Source organism: Chenopodium album, chromosome 8 (genome assembly GCF_948465745.1).
Source record: "Chenopodium album chromosome 8, dcCheAlbu1.1, whole genome shotgun sequence".
NCBI lineage: Eukaryota > Viridiplantae > Streptophyta > Magnoliopsida > Caryophyllales > Amaranthaceae > Chenopodium > Chenopodium album.
In genome coordinates this window covers 63090885-63108870 of record NC_137841.1, presented here as the reverse complement: position 1 = coordinate 63108870, position 17986 = coordinate 63090885, and the positions used below count along the sequence as shown (strand labels likewise).

The 17986-nt window shown below is 33.9% G+C and overlaps 1 protein-coding gene across 2 annotated transcripts; it reads left to right on the top strand.

The window, feature by feature from the left end:
* Nucleotides 1-4564: 4564 nt before the first annotated feature.
* LOC145641968 (26S proteasome regulatory subunit RPN13-like) lies at nt 4565-16628 on the top strand. Of its 2 annotated transcripts, none has more exons than XM_081693003.1 (14): nt 4565-4721; nt 5218-5276; nt 6779-6871; nt 7035-7094; nt 10000-10038; nt 10161-10235; nt 10340-10406; nt 12581-12659; nt 14482-14600; nt 14740-14763; nt 15469-15563; nt 15640-15717; nt 15832-15886; nt 16178-16628. In XM_081693003.1, exons 2-14 carry the CDS (start codon nt 5241-5243, stop codon nt 16285-16287), a joined length of 930 nt encoding a protein of 309 aa, XP_081549129.1. In that variant the 5' UTR covers nt 4565-4721; nt 5218-5240; the 3' UTR covers nt 16288-16628. The 2 variants fall into 2 exon arrangements, with proteins under 2 accessions (XP_081549129.1, XP_081549128.1); XM_081693002.1 differs by having other exon boundaries at nt 14731-14763.
* Nucleotides 16629-17986: the final 1358 nt, after the last annotated feature.

Below are 17986 nucleotides of genomic sequence, written 5' to 3'. Positions count from 1 at the left end.
TCTAATCAGTTAAATAAAATAAAATAAAAAAAACCTTAATATTGGTTGTATACATAACTATGCGCTATATTGTGTTGGTATTCCCAGCCTAGTGTAGTAACTTGGTAATTTTTAGCAATGGTCGTGGGTTTGAAACCCCAACACCCTTTATTTATTTTTTTTCCCCTTTAATCAGCTTTAGTAACTTAATGATTGATAAGATGATAATTCCAATACCCAAAATTATTTTCTTCCTTTGAACACTAAAATATGAAGACTCGATGAGCTCAATAGTAGATAAAATTGGTTTTTTTTTTTTTTTTTTTTTTTTTAATAATAGTTAAATAACATGTGCACACCCAAATTATTATTTTTAACTTGTACTTTACATTATGTTACCTGATTTCATTATATGTGTTTGGACTCTGAACTCATAGCGAAAAATTCCTGGAACCGCCACTGCTTTTGATGATTTTCAACAAATAGACCATTTAGGCAAAATTACACTAATTGACACCAACTATGGGGGTGAGTTACATATATTGACACCAACTTGTACCACTTGTTGAACACATCAACTTGTTAAAAAACAGAACGAAGTTAGTATTAATGACATTGGAGTGGGCCTATTGTTGGAAAATTCATTTTAACAATATTTAAATCATTTTCATCATTTATAATTGAATTTAAAAATTAAACAAATTATCTTAATGAGTCAACATTTAAAAAAATTATATTAAAATAAGAAAAAGAACCCAAATAATCTCTCTGATCTTCTCTTCTTCTGTTTTTTCATCTTCACTACCCACTCTCCCATATCTTCATAATCTCTTTTTTAGAAAACACCTTAAAAACACATCCCTTATTCACTTTAAAAAAAAAAAAAAAAAAAAAAAAAAAAAAAAAAAAAAGCCAAAATGCCAATCAATTTCATTGACATTCAAGTAATTTCATGCTTAGCAATTATGTGCTTCAAACATGAATAAAAATGTACTATTATTGATTTCTTCAAAATTACCCCTTTAAATTTGTATAAATGACTAACTTTTTTTTTAAAAGACTGATAAACTTAAAATTATCATACATTGACAACAAATTCTACAAAGTGATAATGAATATCTGGAAAGTAGCACATAGGGAGGGAAACATTAGACGAAAGAGATGAGACATGAGAGAGGTAAGAGGAGACAAAAGAATCGGGATTTTCGAATTTTAGTTTGGGTTATTATCTTTTAAATTTTTATTTATTAAATAAATTTCTTTTGTAAATTAACTTATAAATTTTGAAATTAAATTTTTATTCTCTCTCTTATCATTGTGTTAATTACATGTTTTTTTTTAAGCAGGTTGGTTTCATTTTAACAACTGATACAATAAGTTGGGGTCAATATATGCAAAACCCTTCAAAGTTGGTGTCAATGGCCGTAATTTTTTATTTTTTTTAGTTTAATACTACTTCCGTTCTTAAAAGTTTGACTCACTTACTATTCATATGGTCAAAATAAAACTTCTTTGACCACATGCTATGATTTACATAGTAGAAATGAATTAGCATGAGGGATCTTATATTATTAGATTCCCCTTATAATTTTTTCAAATATTAAATTTTTATAATTTTTACTTATATGTGGCTGAAAATATTCATGGACAAAGATATACATTGGAGACCGCGCAAATACAAAGTGAGTCAAACTTTTAGGAAAGGAAGGAGTAGTTAGAACTTGATATTAAAATCCTCAACCTTCATTAATGCTAGATTCTTGCCCCAAATTACAAATACCAAAAATTAAAAATCAATTAAATTACCACCACCAGTACAATGGTTTTCATTCTTTCTCTTGATTCATGTCAAAACTGTTACTTTAACCGTTCTTTGTGAGTGCACACAGTTTTCTAGTGATGTGCTAATCTGAAGGGTATTCGTTGAATAAAATCTGCACTTGTATTCCGATGAAATCACCTTTTCACTTTTTAAGACAGTGATGTCCCACGTCATAGCGGCAATTCATTTTTTTCTCCAATTTCAAGTAATTAAGACCGTTCATTTTTTATTTGCGCTTGTGTGTGTCTCCTTGCATGTTTAATTTTCCAATAAAATCATAGTGGTTAGAACTTGACATTGCAAATATATAAATTTGTGATGAAGTCTTAGGGGGTGTTTGGTTCATCAAATTGGAATGGATTGCTATGAAATATCATACTAGAGATGTATGGATTCTAAAACCCATAATAATCCAAAGTTATTTGGTTTTATTGTTTGAATGGATTCTATATTTCATTAATAGAATGGATTGTGAATCTTAGGGGGAGAGCTAGAACCCCTTGGGTATGAGATTTCAATTACTAAGAAACTTAACCAAACAAAAAACTAGATAGAATGGATTCTGATTCAATTTCAATCCATTTTAAATGATCCAAACAAATGACCCCTTAGTGATAACATGAATGAACTTTACCAAGCAAGACTTGGCTAACTCGGTAAGAGACTTACCTTGAATTTTAGAGGTCTGTGTATGCTTTGAATGTTATCAATATTTTTTTTAGAGAGCTACAAGGGCAAGGGTGAGAATCGAGCTCATGATAGATCTCCTAAAAACTGAGATGGAAGCTTTAACCACTTGAGCTATCTCTCACTCTCTTGAATGTTATCAAGTGGTAGCACTAGTTAGGATCCCTTTACTTTTACAAACACTCTATTTCCAAGTAAGTGGATGACCTACAAAAATCGGATAAAAAAACCGAGGTATGAGGTTTGATAGAGTTGTCCGTCCTTACTTTTAAAAAACTCATGAACTATACTTAAGTTTGTTTTATTTTAGGCAAGTAAACTTTAATTACTTACTTTTTTGTGAAAGGTAATTCATTATAACAAAAATATCTTTGTGTTAGTTGAGACGAACAATACAAGAGGGGAGGTGAATTGTATGTGAGTTCCTAATGACTACTTTTGCGGAATAATAAAACAATGCTTATAGGAATTTGCAAAGACACATAGATTTTGCGAGGAAACCTTCCAAGAAAGTAGTAAAACCTCGACCCTATCTTAGGGATTTCAAACACAAACAACTTCACTATAATAGGGCAAACACCAAGTTACAACCTACTATAATCAGACCTTTACTCACAAATTCCATAATGAACTTGCTACACAATAGGACCCTATCCTACTCAATCTAAGCACCATACTTAGATTCACTCGTACTCCCAAAGTACATAAACTCTCAGCTTCACACTAGAAGCTTACACAAACTATATGTAAATATTAAACACACAAACACCCAAATAACCCAACCAATACAAGTAATGAAACCTAGTATATGATAGGCAAGCTATGCACGAAATCCAAAACTAATATGACAAGGTTAGAAGCTTGGTAAACTTACTCAATTAAAGCTATGTGATTTCTCCACGCATAAACTCACAAAAACCTAAAACAATTCGATCTCTACTATTTATACAAGTACAACTTGTATAGCAAGTAGGTTTTCTTAAAGATAAAGAAGTTAACTTGCCTTATCTTAAAAACACGGCTTAAGTAATTCTTCATTAGAGAAAATCTTTTCCGGAAAAATAAGATAGAAAGATAAATATTAAAAAGAACAAAATCTTTTTAAAACTGATTTTAAGAAACAAATTTTAAATAAAATCTTTTCATAAAATCTATCTTTTTATCTTTTCCAATTTTATCTTTAATTACCAAGCAACTTGTCACGCCTCTAATAAATTTCGTGCATAACCTACTTAACATATTTAACAATAAATCTAGAAGATAAAATCTTAACTAAATAATATTGCTGCGCCATATTCTATATAAGTAGGTTACTTGGGCTTCATGCAAATTAAGTTCTTGAAGGAACTTATTGTCTTCACTCGCAGTCCTGACACCTCAGCATGCTGTCTTCAAGTTCCTGTTAGGGAATGTTCCTGTTAGGGAACTTAGTTCTTGTTAGAGAATTCTTCTACTTGGTTTAACTTTCTGTTTAAAGGCTTCTTTATGTCTTCTTAGCTCAAGTTACTTCCTCCATCACCAAGATCAATTTAACCTAAACTAATCAAACACTTAAAAATCTTTATTAGTTGAGTTTGCTTTAGTTTAAGTTCATCATCATCAAAACCTTTAAGCTTCAACACTTTGTGACAAATTAAGGGCATGTTCTTTCAGCTTAATTTCATTTCAGTCCAGTTCAGCTCCAAACAATTCAGTTCAGTTCAGTTCACTTCAGCTCCTAATTTCCTTCTCTCATAGAAATTCATTTCAACTCTATTCAATTCAGTTCAGCTCCAATCAATTCAGTTCAACTTAGTTCAATAAATCAGAACATGCTCTAAGATTATCAATATGATATCCCATCAAAATTAACATTTTTAATGATATTCATAATGAATATTAATAAAATAATAGATAATAATGCAAAATAAACGTGAAAAAAAAAACTATTTTATTGTTTGAGCAAGGGCTTATTTATTTATATATTTTTTTAAATCTTTTTTATTTTAACCTATTTGTCTATACGAAGTATTATTTTGTCTAAACTTATTTTAAACCGTGTTTAAATTTTAATAAGATAAATTAGTGAAAATTACAGAAAACATAGCCTACCTCAGTTTTCAATTGTTTTTCTCCTTGGGAACGTTTCACTATAACGTTGCACACTCTCTCTCCTCCATTGAAGCGCTTACTCTGAATTCTCCATTGAAGTGGCTACTGAACTTTCTTTTCTTCATCGAAGCAGTTTTCTGAGGTAAAGATTATATCTTTTCTCTTTAGAATCATCAAACATCAGTTTTTCAATTTAGGGTTTATCATTAATTTAATTCAGTATTCAATTTAGGGTTCTTCTAAGGTGGATTATTGAATTTTTGGTTTTAATTACTGATTTTTTGAATGATTATGACGATTGATTGTGTTTGCTAGAATTTTGCTATGTGCAATTCAGGTTAATTTTCTTTAGTGAGAAGAATTTTATGTGAATTTTGATGTCGAATTTGATAATTGAGTCTTGCTAATGTGTCCAGGCTGTTGTTCATAATAATCCTTGATTGTTCAATTGTAAAAATGGACCTTTTCTCCTTGTCTCAGGGCGGTCACCCCTGCCGCCCGCCCGCCTAGGATGTGCCACTGCACAGAAATTGATTGTTTCTTTTAGCAATTGGCATGAATGAATGCATTGCTAGATGATGTATTGGGTTTTTGATTTTTTGCGATTGGTTTTAATACCCATAGTTTTGTTTTTTCAGAAACGGGTTGATTGAAGAGAACTATGGCATCTTCTGAGCATGCATCTCAAGGGGTTCAGGTAAAAATTTGATTTAAAGCTGTATTACAGAATGAAAAGAAAAAAAAAAACCAGTTAAGGTAGCTGAGTTTGTGGTTCAATTTTGTTATCTGTGGGGGAAGTTGGTTTAAATTAAGGCTGGGTTTTGGTGTTTTCAATTGATTAGTGAAGCTTGTATTTTTGTTTTGGATGACGGAAGGTTGGGGGATGGAGGAACATTATGTTGTAGACATTAGAGAAAAATGGTTTGAAGGGTTTTACAATGGATAAACATTTGGAAGGGTTTTTAAATTTTGATAGTATAAGAATATGAGGTTTTTGAATTTTGATGGTTTTGAAGCATGAAGTATGGTATTTAGCTTCAACGCCTTCAAGGTTGTTTGACGATTAAAGCCTGATACTCAAGCAAGCAGGCTTTGGTTTTGATTTTCAGAGTATAACTAAAATTATTTTTTACTTCTTAGAGAATTGTCTTGTTTCTTTGTTTTTCTTTGATTGAGGCATTACTTTGGGTGTTGTTAGGGATTGTATTTAGTTGTATACTGTATCCTGAGTATTAATGGGTTGGATGATACTGACATTATTCCTGTTTTTAAGATACTAATATAGTTGATGTGAATGGTACTGGCTACTTTTTTTTTTAATAAATTATAAATTTATTGATAAAGTATTTTGTCCCCTTGATGAGGGATCTAAGAAGTAAAAGCTTTGTAGTTTCAGATATTAGGAGCTAAGTAGTTTGGGCTTAGTTAGGTTAGATGGATATTCTATGAAATATCAAGGGACTAAGGGGGTTAACATTTTCTTAAACTGGATATGGCATCCCATATGATCCCTAGAGCACTCTAATCTTTTGCTTTCAATGTAGCACCAACCATATGACATGATGCATTACATTATGATCTTAATAAACATAGCATCGAAGTTCTGATTCTAAGAAAGCAAAGTCATTTCCAAAATAAAATATTACCCCTGTTTTTGAAATCTGACCCAGTTTTGTTGATAGGAAAGTTTGGAAAGAGTGAGTAGGTATTAGAAAAAAGGTTAATAATGTAAGAGAAATGGAGTAAAAAGGTGGGTGGATGTAAGAAAAAAGTGGATATAGATTACGAGAGAGTGAAGAATGTGTAAATATTGTGAGGTAAGGGGGATAAGGTGGTGATATGGGGTCGCCTAACATAAAAATAAAGGACAAGTAAGTTGAACCTTTTGAAACACATTCATGTTTGGATATCAGTCATATCACACATAGTTAACAATGACCTTGTTTATATTGTTATGCTGTATGCATTGTTGAAAGAGAAAGATGACTTAATCCATGTACTAATTGTTGAGTTTGGGAGTTTTTTTTTTAATTTTCATTTAGTGGAGTGATTTACAGGTCTATATCGTTCTGGATAGATTTTGGAATGAATTATCTTGTGGCTTTTTGTGAGATTTGATTTATTGCAATTTGTAATTCTGCACCTGTGTTTCTTTTTTTTTTGAATGTTCCAATTGTTTCTGAGGACTTGATTGAACAGGATGTCATGCTGGAGTTTCGTGCTGGTAAAATGCTATTCGAGGGAAAACGTGTAACCCCAGATTCTCGTAAAGGGCTAGTTAGGATTGCCCGGGTATGCTTCACCTAACAACTTTTTGCTCCATTCTTCTTTTATAGTATGTATTACAGCTTGACGTCTGTGGAAAATGTTTTGCATTGGAGCTTAATTTGGAATTTCTCTTCAAATGTTTAATTGATTTTGCCACATGATGTTTTATTACTGAAATTTTCCTTAGGGTGAGGAGGGCTTGGTCCATTTTATGTGGCTTGATCGGGTGCAAAATGCGATTGAAGATGTATCCTTTAGCCGTGTTTTACATAAATTATGTTCTTAGCTGTGTTATGATAATGCCTGTGCTGGCACTGCTGGTTGAGCAAATAAGGTATTTTATTGTCTTTGTTCTTAATTCTGACAACTATATATATCCTGTCCATCCCGTATTCCCGTTGTTAATCATTCTAGATTTGATATTTGTACTTCAATAGGAATTGATTGGAGAACATTACTTAACCATTTATTGGTGTATTGGGAAAAATGTTTGCTGTTTGAAAGTGTGAAACAGACTAGCAAAATGGAATGAAGATTGATACATCTGAATCTTTTTCATGAAATGATGTGTTATGGCTTGGATGATTTATGCAGTAAATAGCCTTTGCATGTTAGTGATCTGGATGAAGGGGCTATTTATACCCCCTCTGTCCCTTATTGATAGTTTCTTATGGGCAATTTTCACGGGAATTAATAAACATAAATAAGAATAGTAAAAGTACATTGAAAAGGTAAATTTACATTGGGTATGCAAAAGAGTAGAGAGAAAATAATAAAAGTACATGGGAAAACATAATTTACATGGGAAAGTTAAATTTGCACAAATATTGTTGCAAATTGGAGGGAATTTTGGTAAAAAATTAATATTAATGGTTGTTGGTAAAAGCAAATGAGGTGAAAATTTTGGGACTAAAATTTGGCCAAAAAGGACTATCAATAAAGGACGGAGGGAGTAGTATATATGTTTCCTTTGGTCCATATATGCATTTTGTGTCTTTTCAAAGCCGCTGAGATATGAATCATATAAAGATGGCATTGTTTAGGCCTCGCATGAAAAGCATGGCCCACACCCTAATGTAATTGTCTAACACAATGGCATGACAAAATCTGCCTTAGGCATGTAGGACCGAGCATATCCTGGTCTGCCCCATTTGAAAAGTGTAGCATGGCACATCCTGTCCTGTGAATAGTGGGTTGTGCCTAGTCAACCCCTGGCATGATCTAGTAGGAAGAGAGTTCACACTATACAGAATTTGCGCCTTCTTTATATAAGTGTGATAATTAAGATCATGAAGTTGGACAGTGAAATTGTTGGGTCCACCAAGCTAACATTTTTTGCCAGCTTTTGCTGCTTAAATACGACACTTTTGACATTGATTGTTGTTATCTTGTGGAGTTTTACACTTATTACAATGTCCAGTAGGAATCTTGTACTTGCAAGTCATGCAACCTTACTCTTGTTTTTTTAGACCAGTAGAATCACACAATCTTGGAAACATAGGGCCACTTAGAGGTTAGTTATGTTGGTGGAAGTGATGATTTAAAGGGCGATTGACTTCACATGTCTTGCGGAAGTGAGTAAGAGAAAAGGTTAGATTATAAGGCCTAGCACTCCGGAGTCCTGACTAATTAAGACTAGAAATGGATTTGGTGTTATTATCAATACGTGACGGTTTGAAGATGTAGTTGAGGTTTAGTGAAAAGAGGATAAGATCATAAGGGCAATTCCATTTATGGTAGAGGTTGGGAACGTAGTGCATATACTCCCCAAAGGATGCTCTTAAGGGTGTGTTTTGTGATACAAGGTATTATACAGTGAGTGAACTAGAGATTTGAATGATTATGTGGATATGTTGCTGTGGCTTTTCAATTGTTCATGGAGGATTTTGTCATGGAGTAAGGAATGAAGGGGAGAAACAATCTTGGACTTTGCACAACCATATGACTATAAGGGTAGTTATTTTGGTTATAAGGTGATGGAAACCTTGTGGAAACGGAAACGTTTCAAGGTATCAGGAACGGGGAAACCTGAAAAACCAGAAGTTTCTGTACTTTTTGGGTGACAAGTTTGCAAAGTGTTAGCATTTGGAATTAACAATTGATTCTTGCTTCTTTGTCTCAGGCTCACAGCTGTGAAGAAAGCTTAACATTTCACTTCAATGCTGCTAAGTGGAAGGTTCTTATGGACAATGTATTGAGAGGAGGAAACTTATAGGCAGCTATGTGAAAATAAATATTTGTCAATATTTTATCTTTTTGGTCATGCTTCAGCCTTTTATATAGTATTGCTGTTTGTCCTGTTTGGAATGAAGTAGCCGGGTATTGCTAGATCTATCAATAAATCTGGTTTCTTTAGTCCTATCTGAATACATGCAAGGAAAAAAGGTGACTATTTTGTTGGGAACATCCTGGTTATTGAGGCTTTTGTATAGGTGGCTTGCAATTATAGATAGCTGTAGCAAAGTGCTTTGAGTGAACACAGTTTGTGTTTTTTCATTTATGGCAGCGTTTTATCAAATGCCTTTTAGTTTTAGGGTTATTGATGCAACCTTGATTTAGTAAAATGCTGTATGTCATGTTGTGTATGATCCTTGTATCTCAGTATAAATACGACCTAGCATATATTGTTTATTGCATTGGATTACTATGGATGGAGTGCTTGCAAACCTAAGTAGATCATTGAATCTTGTCAGTTTATAAATGCTTTATTTATACCAGTGTGGTCTATTCACTTAACTTATTTTACATTATATTTTCTAATTATACCAAATGCTTGTACGTTACCAGTCTGTTTGGTAAAAGGCAACATTTATGAATCTATGTGTAATATTTGTAAGAAAAATCCCATGACAATGCTCTTACCACCACTAAGTATTTACTATTCTGTATATATTTCCGTTACCCCACAATACCATCTCTAGAAATGGTTATGAAAATTCATTAGGAACGCACACTCAGAGAAACTTGGGGTTACAGTTGCATTACCATGGATATGTAAGTGGCTTTCCTTGTGAAATACATGCATGTTTACTACCAATACTGTTATGTGTTACTGCTACTGCCCACCAAATGAGCTTCTATGCTTTTTTTTTTTTTTTGGTCTTTTCTTTGTCATTGCTGGGATGCCCCTGTTGTTCCTTAATGCAACATAGGACCAGATAGTTTTTCCAGAGGAGGCAGTTTTTGAGAAGGTATGTTTCCTTTTCTTTAATATTGATTCAACTTTTTGGATTTTTTTTCTTCTTAAAAATATACTATATGTGTTTAATTTGGTCCCATGGTTACAGTTTAAAGCCTTATACTCAATATGCAGGTTGAACAAGCAGCTGGAAGGGTCTACATATTGAAGTTTAACACCGATGACAGGAAATTCTTTTTCTGGATGCAAGTGAGTTGTACTATTCTTGCATTTGGTGCATTGATTCACCGAGGTAGAATTTTTGGTTTAATTTTTTATTCCTTTCTAACTTTTCTTTGCTGAACTATTTCCAGGAGCCAAAAGCCGAGGATGATCAACAACTATGTCACTCAGTAAATTATCACCTTAATCGACCATTAGGTACTAAATTACCAATTACTATCACTTCTCAGTTTATAGCTCTGTTTTTTTTATTTAAAAGCCTGGATCCCTCTGGCCCGGAGAAGAATAATCACATAATCCTATGATAAAATAAAATTAAAATAGTCACATAGTATTGCAAGAGGTTACCTGCCAAGAACCCATCTTTGTAGAGTGAGAGAGAAAAAAAATAATTTATGGGGTTCAAGAATTTATCTTTTAAGAGCGAGGTGAGTGGAGAACGGAAAGTCCTTTGTTGGAAGAATGATGTTGGCCCTTGTCTTAGACTCCATCTGCTTCTCTCTCTTCTCTCCCTTCGTAATTTAGTTTCTCTGTTGGTTGGTGGATAAACCAAACATGTTTGCAATGCATGTGCATTGTTCACTGTTCGCTGTCTACTGGTACTGGACTTCGACCCTCACCTTTCTAAAGCTTTTCGAAGACATCCTACACAATCCTATGTAATTGGGATATTTTGAAGATGATAAATGTCACCAATTAGAGGTCTCTGTGCACGATAGATGTTTACAGTTTGTCTCAGTCATCCTGTTTAGTTGCAATATACTCCCTCCCAGTGGCGGATCTAGGATTTCGGAACTTGTGAGTCACCCTGAATTACTGATGTACTGATGACCCGTAAAAGTACCAAATTTTTTTTGAATGCATCATTTTGAGGCTTTGTGGCATCTTATTAAAACCCGACGAGCTTTCTCTAATAACCCAAAACTCACATACATGTAAAGCAAATTGTTCTGAGAAAACCCATCATATAAAAACCCAAATTTGACAACATGGGTATGAATTTGCTTGTTTTCTAAAATCCAATCATCAATGCAACAAGCTCTAACAATAGAAGGATACATGAAATTATTAGGCTAAGCAGAGTCCTGCAACATTCGTAAGTACAAAATCAAGCATTCTCTAGCCAAATAGCATTGCAAATAACCCCTGATTAAGGTGTTGTATATAAAAGTATCTGGTTGGGGCATTTTATCAAACAGTTAATGGGCCTAAACCAAATCACCAGATTTCGACAAAGCACAAGACTTGATAGCTCAACCCATTACATCAAAGTATGAAACAATAAGGTCAATAACCAGCTAATCAAGACTACAAAGTACCAATTTTACCAAATAACTTCAATTTAATTCAACATTTCAACACTACAATGAACATATTGAACAACCTGTCAAAGTGTCAAGACTATGAAATTATAAAAGACTGAAATTATAATTACTTAAGTAATTACCACAATGATGAACAACAAATCAACAATTCAGTTCAATTTAATCAATCAAATGACTGAAATTATACATAATTAAAATTAAATCTAAATAACAAATTAAATAGTTCATAATTTAAATTTTAATGCAACAATACCTTGTTGAGTTGCTCTGCTTCAATTGGTGGTCACAAGTCACTCACTCACTCAGTGTCTCGGTCACTCCGGCCTGTGGCGGCGGGTGGTGTGGCGGTGCGGCAGGTAGGAGACTAGGAGAGTGAGGACTGGTGGTCACAGATCTACAGCAAAATGGTGAGCTGTGGTCGCCGTAGATGGTGGCTGGTGCTTACTGCGGTACTGGTACGGTGGGTCTTTCGGCATTGGCGATCGAAATGTGACAGAGTCAGAGAGGGAGTTAGGGTTGTGTCGTTTGAGTTCGTTTGTTCTGTTCCTCTGTCGCTCTTCGCTTCACGCGTTTTGCCTTGTTTCTTTTTTTTTTCCTCTCTTTAATAAACTTAATTTTTTTTCCCTGCCGAGTCACGTGACCCAGCCCTCTGCTCCCTCCGTTTTTTTATTTGCATCACTTCTATATATAGTAACTTTATACCATTTTTTATTATCTCTCCCTCACTTTAAACCCCACTCAAATAATTCATTTCCCTCTCTCATGGTCCCCACTACTCTCTCTCACATATTTCCACTTTCATGGTCCCCACATTACTTTTATCATAATAAATTATTCATCCACTCACATTATTATATTATACCAAATTCACTCTCCTAAAACTCCGTGCAAACACAAGTGATGCAAATGAAAAAAAAACGGAGGGATTAGTATTAGAATTTATTTTTGTATAGAGTGACAATGAAAAATCTATGTTAATCATGTTGACAAATTATTGAGCTTCATTTTTTTTCATTTATTATTTATTTATTTATTTATTTTTTGTAGAATTTCTTGCTGAAGAGGATTCTGGAGCATCAATTCCCATTCAAACCGAGGATATGGTTGAAGATGATATATCATCTAGGTACATTTTTTCTTGATGTACTATAGGCTTAGATTTCATAGGGAAGTTGTACTTCATGATCAACCATTGCAGTATTGCATTGAGAATGAAATGTGCCTATACCTTGCATAAAAAGAGAGAAAAGCGAGAAGGGAAAATTAACAAAAGAAAAATGATAGTAGATGCTTGCTTTCAAGGGATGTCATCCTGTATGTATTAATTTTCATACACAGTTGGAATAAGAATACTTGCAGAACTGGGAAACTTATCAATGTTCGAGATGAAAAGTCTTCTTAAAAGCTACATTGTTTTGTTGAAGTTAGTATTGTTTTATTTGGTTGATGTTCTAATTCATGGGAGTCTACTTTTCTAAAATCTAGAAGCTTATATTGTTTATGTTCATGTTAATCTATTCTACCCCTTAAAAAAAAAAAGCTAATATTGTTTGGTTGGCATGAGCATTGAGCATAGGAATTGAAACTTAGGAAAATTCTAATTCTCACATAATGAGGGAAATTGCTTACCTAATCCCACCTATATAAATAGAACTTCCCATGGGAATTCCATCTTCCTATGCTCAACCAAACAATATTGCTCAATTTCTAGGCAAGTGCGTATTTAACCAAATGACCACAATATTTGCTGTGTTGTGGCCTTTACTTATTAATTTGGTTGTCTAATTTTAACTTCACTCTGCTTATGTCAGTATTTGGGAGTATTACAACGAAGTGCTTCTCTTTCTATTTCAAATGCCCAAAAAAAAAAAAAAAAAAAAAAAAACAGAAAGTGTTTGCTTTTACGAGATGAGGTCATGTATATGTTGAAGATTACAAACCCAAAAATTCAAACAGTACACATTTTTTGCATTAATTTTCCTGTCTAGGATAACTTGCATAGTTCTCTTCTAGTAAGTTGCCTCCTGGAAAGTTGCCATTGATTTACTGAGAAAAAAATATTAGTAAGAGCTACTCTCTTTGATATAACACTTCAAGAATTGTCACACATGGCGAATTAGTAAGAGCTACACTTTCTAAACCTTTCTCTCTGCTTCAGTGTGACCAGATCTTTCGTTCGCCAGTTTGAGAACACCCAAGCCTTAATTTTATCTCTACTTAAGTCTTTGTTTCTCCCTTCTTTAAATTTGCCAACAACCATACGGCCTACATCCGCATGAGCTTTGAGCTTTTCGTCTGTCGTTGGTCTGATTATTGGTCCCATTTGTCTTAAATTGGAAAAGGCAAAAGGATTATGTTGATTGGGGGAAAATCCCCAACATCTGCCATGAAGTGGTGAAACAGAGAGTGGGGGTGAAGGTAGTGAAGCAGAGAGAAAGGTTTAGAAAGTAGGTGTTTTGACTTTTTAGAGAGAGATGCTTTGGAATTCTAAAAGAGAAAGGAGCACAATAACAGTAATGGTTTTTAATGTTGCCTTTGTATCATAGTGCATTTATATTTTGGATGAGAGGAATGGGCTAAAATAACTTATGTTTTGGATAGGAGTATAATGTGACTTTGAAGTTTATATGGCTTGTAGTATTATGGCCTGTAATGGTTCAACTCTAGTAGTATAGATTTGGTAAATTGGACTCTGCTCATGTCAGCATTTCGAAACATTCTGTGATGTCTACCAATGCTACTCCCTACATAATCGTTTTCCGGTTTCCATAATGGATTTAAAGTTGAGTTTTTATATGTATTTTTATATTTTTAAAGTTGAGACCATCATCTCTTTGTATTTTTATATGTTCATATCTTAAGTACTTGTATTTTTTAAAAGTTGCCAAGGACAATTATTGTTAAATGGATGTAGTTTAAATCTTTATATACTTGTTTGTAAATTGCAGAGCTGGTAATTTGATTGGCTCTAGCATGGGAGGTGAAGTAGTGAGTGATGTGACCTCTGCCCCTGGACCAGTAAAAATGTCTGATTTGCAAAGGATATTAAGTAATCTACAACCTGCAGGTATATTTTTCTGAAAACACTGTTGTTTCGACCATCAAATTTTGGCCTCTTCCTTTGTTCTCCCCCTCCCCCTCCCTGTCCTCCCAGTTCCTATGATCTCATTTCTAAACTCTTATCTGTTACCTTGTAGGATCTGTAGATGATATGGAAGATCCTGATGGAGGTAACCACATAATTCATTTAGATTTATATATCACTTACATATGTAGTTGTGTGAATGTTTTGGAGATCAAACATTTTAGCTTGAGTCTTTGCTCCTGCTATATGAAGGACTTATCTATATATTTATAGAGTCCGTTCTCTTATTGTTACTGAGTTGTTTTAAGTGATTTATATATCTTATTTTCTTGGTTTATATCGGCTTCGTGTTAAAGAAACATGACTTATTTTTCTTTTGAATTATCCTGCTATTTTTAGCATTTTGTAATTAAGGTATTGAAGAGAATATTTGTAGCTGTAACATCACTAAGGGTAATGCCCATCTCCTTTTTAATAAAATGCTACAAGTGTTACCCAGTCTGATGCATTATCTGCTTCATGGCTGTATATTGATTGTCATTAAAATGGGAAAATTCATTGATGGTTGTTAATCTTTACCTTTTTTTTTTTTTTTGGAAACAGTTGTTAGTCTTTACCTCACTCTGCAGTCTGCATAGGAGAATTTTGTCATTTGTAGATTAGGGATGCCTTGTTATATGGGAATCAATTAGCTTTGTGGTTTTTGTTCATCTTTTGCTGCTTGTCTTGGGTATGTCTGATCTCACTGTTGGATAGTTTGTGAATATAAGTGTATATCATTCATCAAATCAGATAAAAAGGAACAGTCTTATAATGGCTGTGTCTTGTTGTTGCTATCTGTCTGTTACAGGCTTTGGTTTAGGGGATCTTTTGAAGCCTGATCTGGTATTACCGTTGCTTGAGACTTTACCTATTGAAGAACGCCTGGCTTCATATTTGCCAGAGGTAAATATATTTTGGTACTTTTTTAAGCTTTACTATATTTCTACAGGGCAATGTTTTTATATCTTTGAGATTACAGGGTCAACAGTCGCGTCATGACTTGTTAGAAGTACTACAGTGTGCTCCTTTCCGCCAACAAGTTGATGCTTTCACCTATGTAAGAACATGTCTTCCTGTTCCTTTGATTAAATTATATCATCAAAAGGGTTGCCCTGTTTTCCATCCCCCACCCCTCTTGCATGTATTGTTATTCACGTTCTTTTTTCTGTAGGTTCTGAAGACAGGCCAAATAGATTTGGCTCAATTTGGCATTGACCCGAGTAAATGTGAGCAACCTGCACCCTCCCTTCCTCTATTGCCTTTCGTTCTTTTGTTTTTCAATCCTGAGGCTTTAACCACTTGTCAGTAGAAAACCAGAAATTTGTCTGAGTAATATATCAGGATATCTGTCTACTGATTAATAACAGTTTTGAATAGTTCAATGATTTTGAGCGCTGCTGTGTCACAAGCTTTAATTATTATTATTATTAATTTTTTTTTTGGTGATCACGAGGGGCAAGCCCCAGACAAGCTTTAATTATTGAAGTTGATTGTATTCTTGTTTTCTTCGAATGTAGACAAGTTTACTGTTCTTTCTTTCCTGGAGGCATTAGAAGACTCTGTTGCAAAAGGCTTGGAACCTGATGCATTGGGGCAAGGAACTGATCAGATGGACGAAGGGCAATAGTGTATGGCATTTTGAGATTGTTTTTTCGTTACTGCATTGATCCTGTGAAGCAATAGTTGCTTAGACATCCTCGTCTTTGTTTCCCCTTTTATTCTGCCTGGGTAAGAGAAGGGAGGGGTGTTTGGATTTAGAACCAAGACTTACTCAAGCAATGCAGATAGTCTCTAGTTATTACTAGGATACTTGTTTACATTTAAATAGGCAAGACATCCCTTCAACTAGTAGTATTTTTTTCGTTTTCTTTTTGTTTAGGGGTTGGATCCATGGTTGCAAATGAAATTCTTGGAATGGTGTGGATAATTTGTTAATATTGAATATATTCATTGATTCTTCTTGGGTTAGCTGAGCAGAAATTTATTGTCATGTTGGTCCCTTGTTTGTTATCGTCTTATGCTCTAACTCTACCTTTGTACTGGTCCGAGTTGGTAGTGATGGGTAGCACGGTCTGCTGTTGTAGGCTTGTGCAGGCTAATCCAAGGGCCTCATCCTATGGGACACTGCCAGACCGCAGCACCGTTTTAACAGTTTTGGGTTTTGCGTTAAGAGAATAGAGATTGGCCATGCTGTTCTGGTGTTTGCAAAATACTGAATCGTCGTCAAGGCAAATTGCTTTTAGATTAAAAGCTAAAAAAAAAAAGTAAGATAATTACGCCTAGTGTTTTAAGTATGGTCTTTGGCAGCATTATTTATTTATTTTTTTTGAGAGAACTGTTTAAAGTTTTCTTTTTGGTAGAAAAATAAATGTTTTTTTCCCCTACTTTTTACTCATTTGTAGTTAAAGCTAGGGCTGTTCATCGGTCCAAGGCCAGACCGGACCATAGACCGAAAATTAGAATTTTAAAAATCGAAAACCGGATCAATTAAGCTAGGATCGCATTGAAGACTGGACCAATTAAGCTGGGGTTGTTCATCGGTCCAAGGCCAGATCGGACCAAAGACCGAAAATTAAAATTTTAAGAATCGAAGACTGGACCAATTAAGCTAGGACCAAACCCGGACCACATCGTTTTGGACTTATTTAAGAATTTTTTAAAAAGAATTCTAATTTTTTTTAATAATTTTATGGAAAACTCGAAAAAAGTAAAGGAAAATCAACACTTTTTAATGTTTTTTTTTTGTATATTTAGTACAAAAAAGCTCATAAATTTAAAGTTTTCTAAGCTTATTGAGGATAATTTTAACCATTATTTAAGATTTCACGCATATTTTTAATAAAAAAAATTGGTCCAGTCCAAGATCGGTTTTTATAGGATTTTGGACTGGACTGGATCGAAGACTGGAAAACAAATTTTCATGCCCGAAGACCGGACCAATTAATTCGGTCCAGTTTGGTCCGGAGTCAGTCCGAGGTGGTGTATTTTATCGGTCCGGATCGATTTATGAACACTCCTAGTTAAAGCATATATTTTCTTTATAGCGTTATCAAGGGAAAGTAGAATCATTGAGCACATCAAAATATTTTATAGATAGCATATATTTTCTTTATAGCGTTATCAAGGCCAATTGACCAGATTGGTAAATAAAAAAGACTTCTAGCGACAATTTGGTAAAAAAACTTACTCCGACGACAGTTTGGTAAAAAAAGCTAACAATGTGCGACAATTTGGTAAAAATAATAAACTCCGGCGACATTTTGACCAAAAAATCTATTTTTTTTCCCGACAAACTCTTTAAAAAACCTATTTTAATTTGTTTTTGT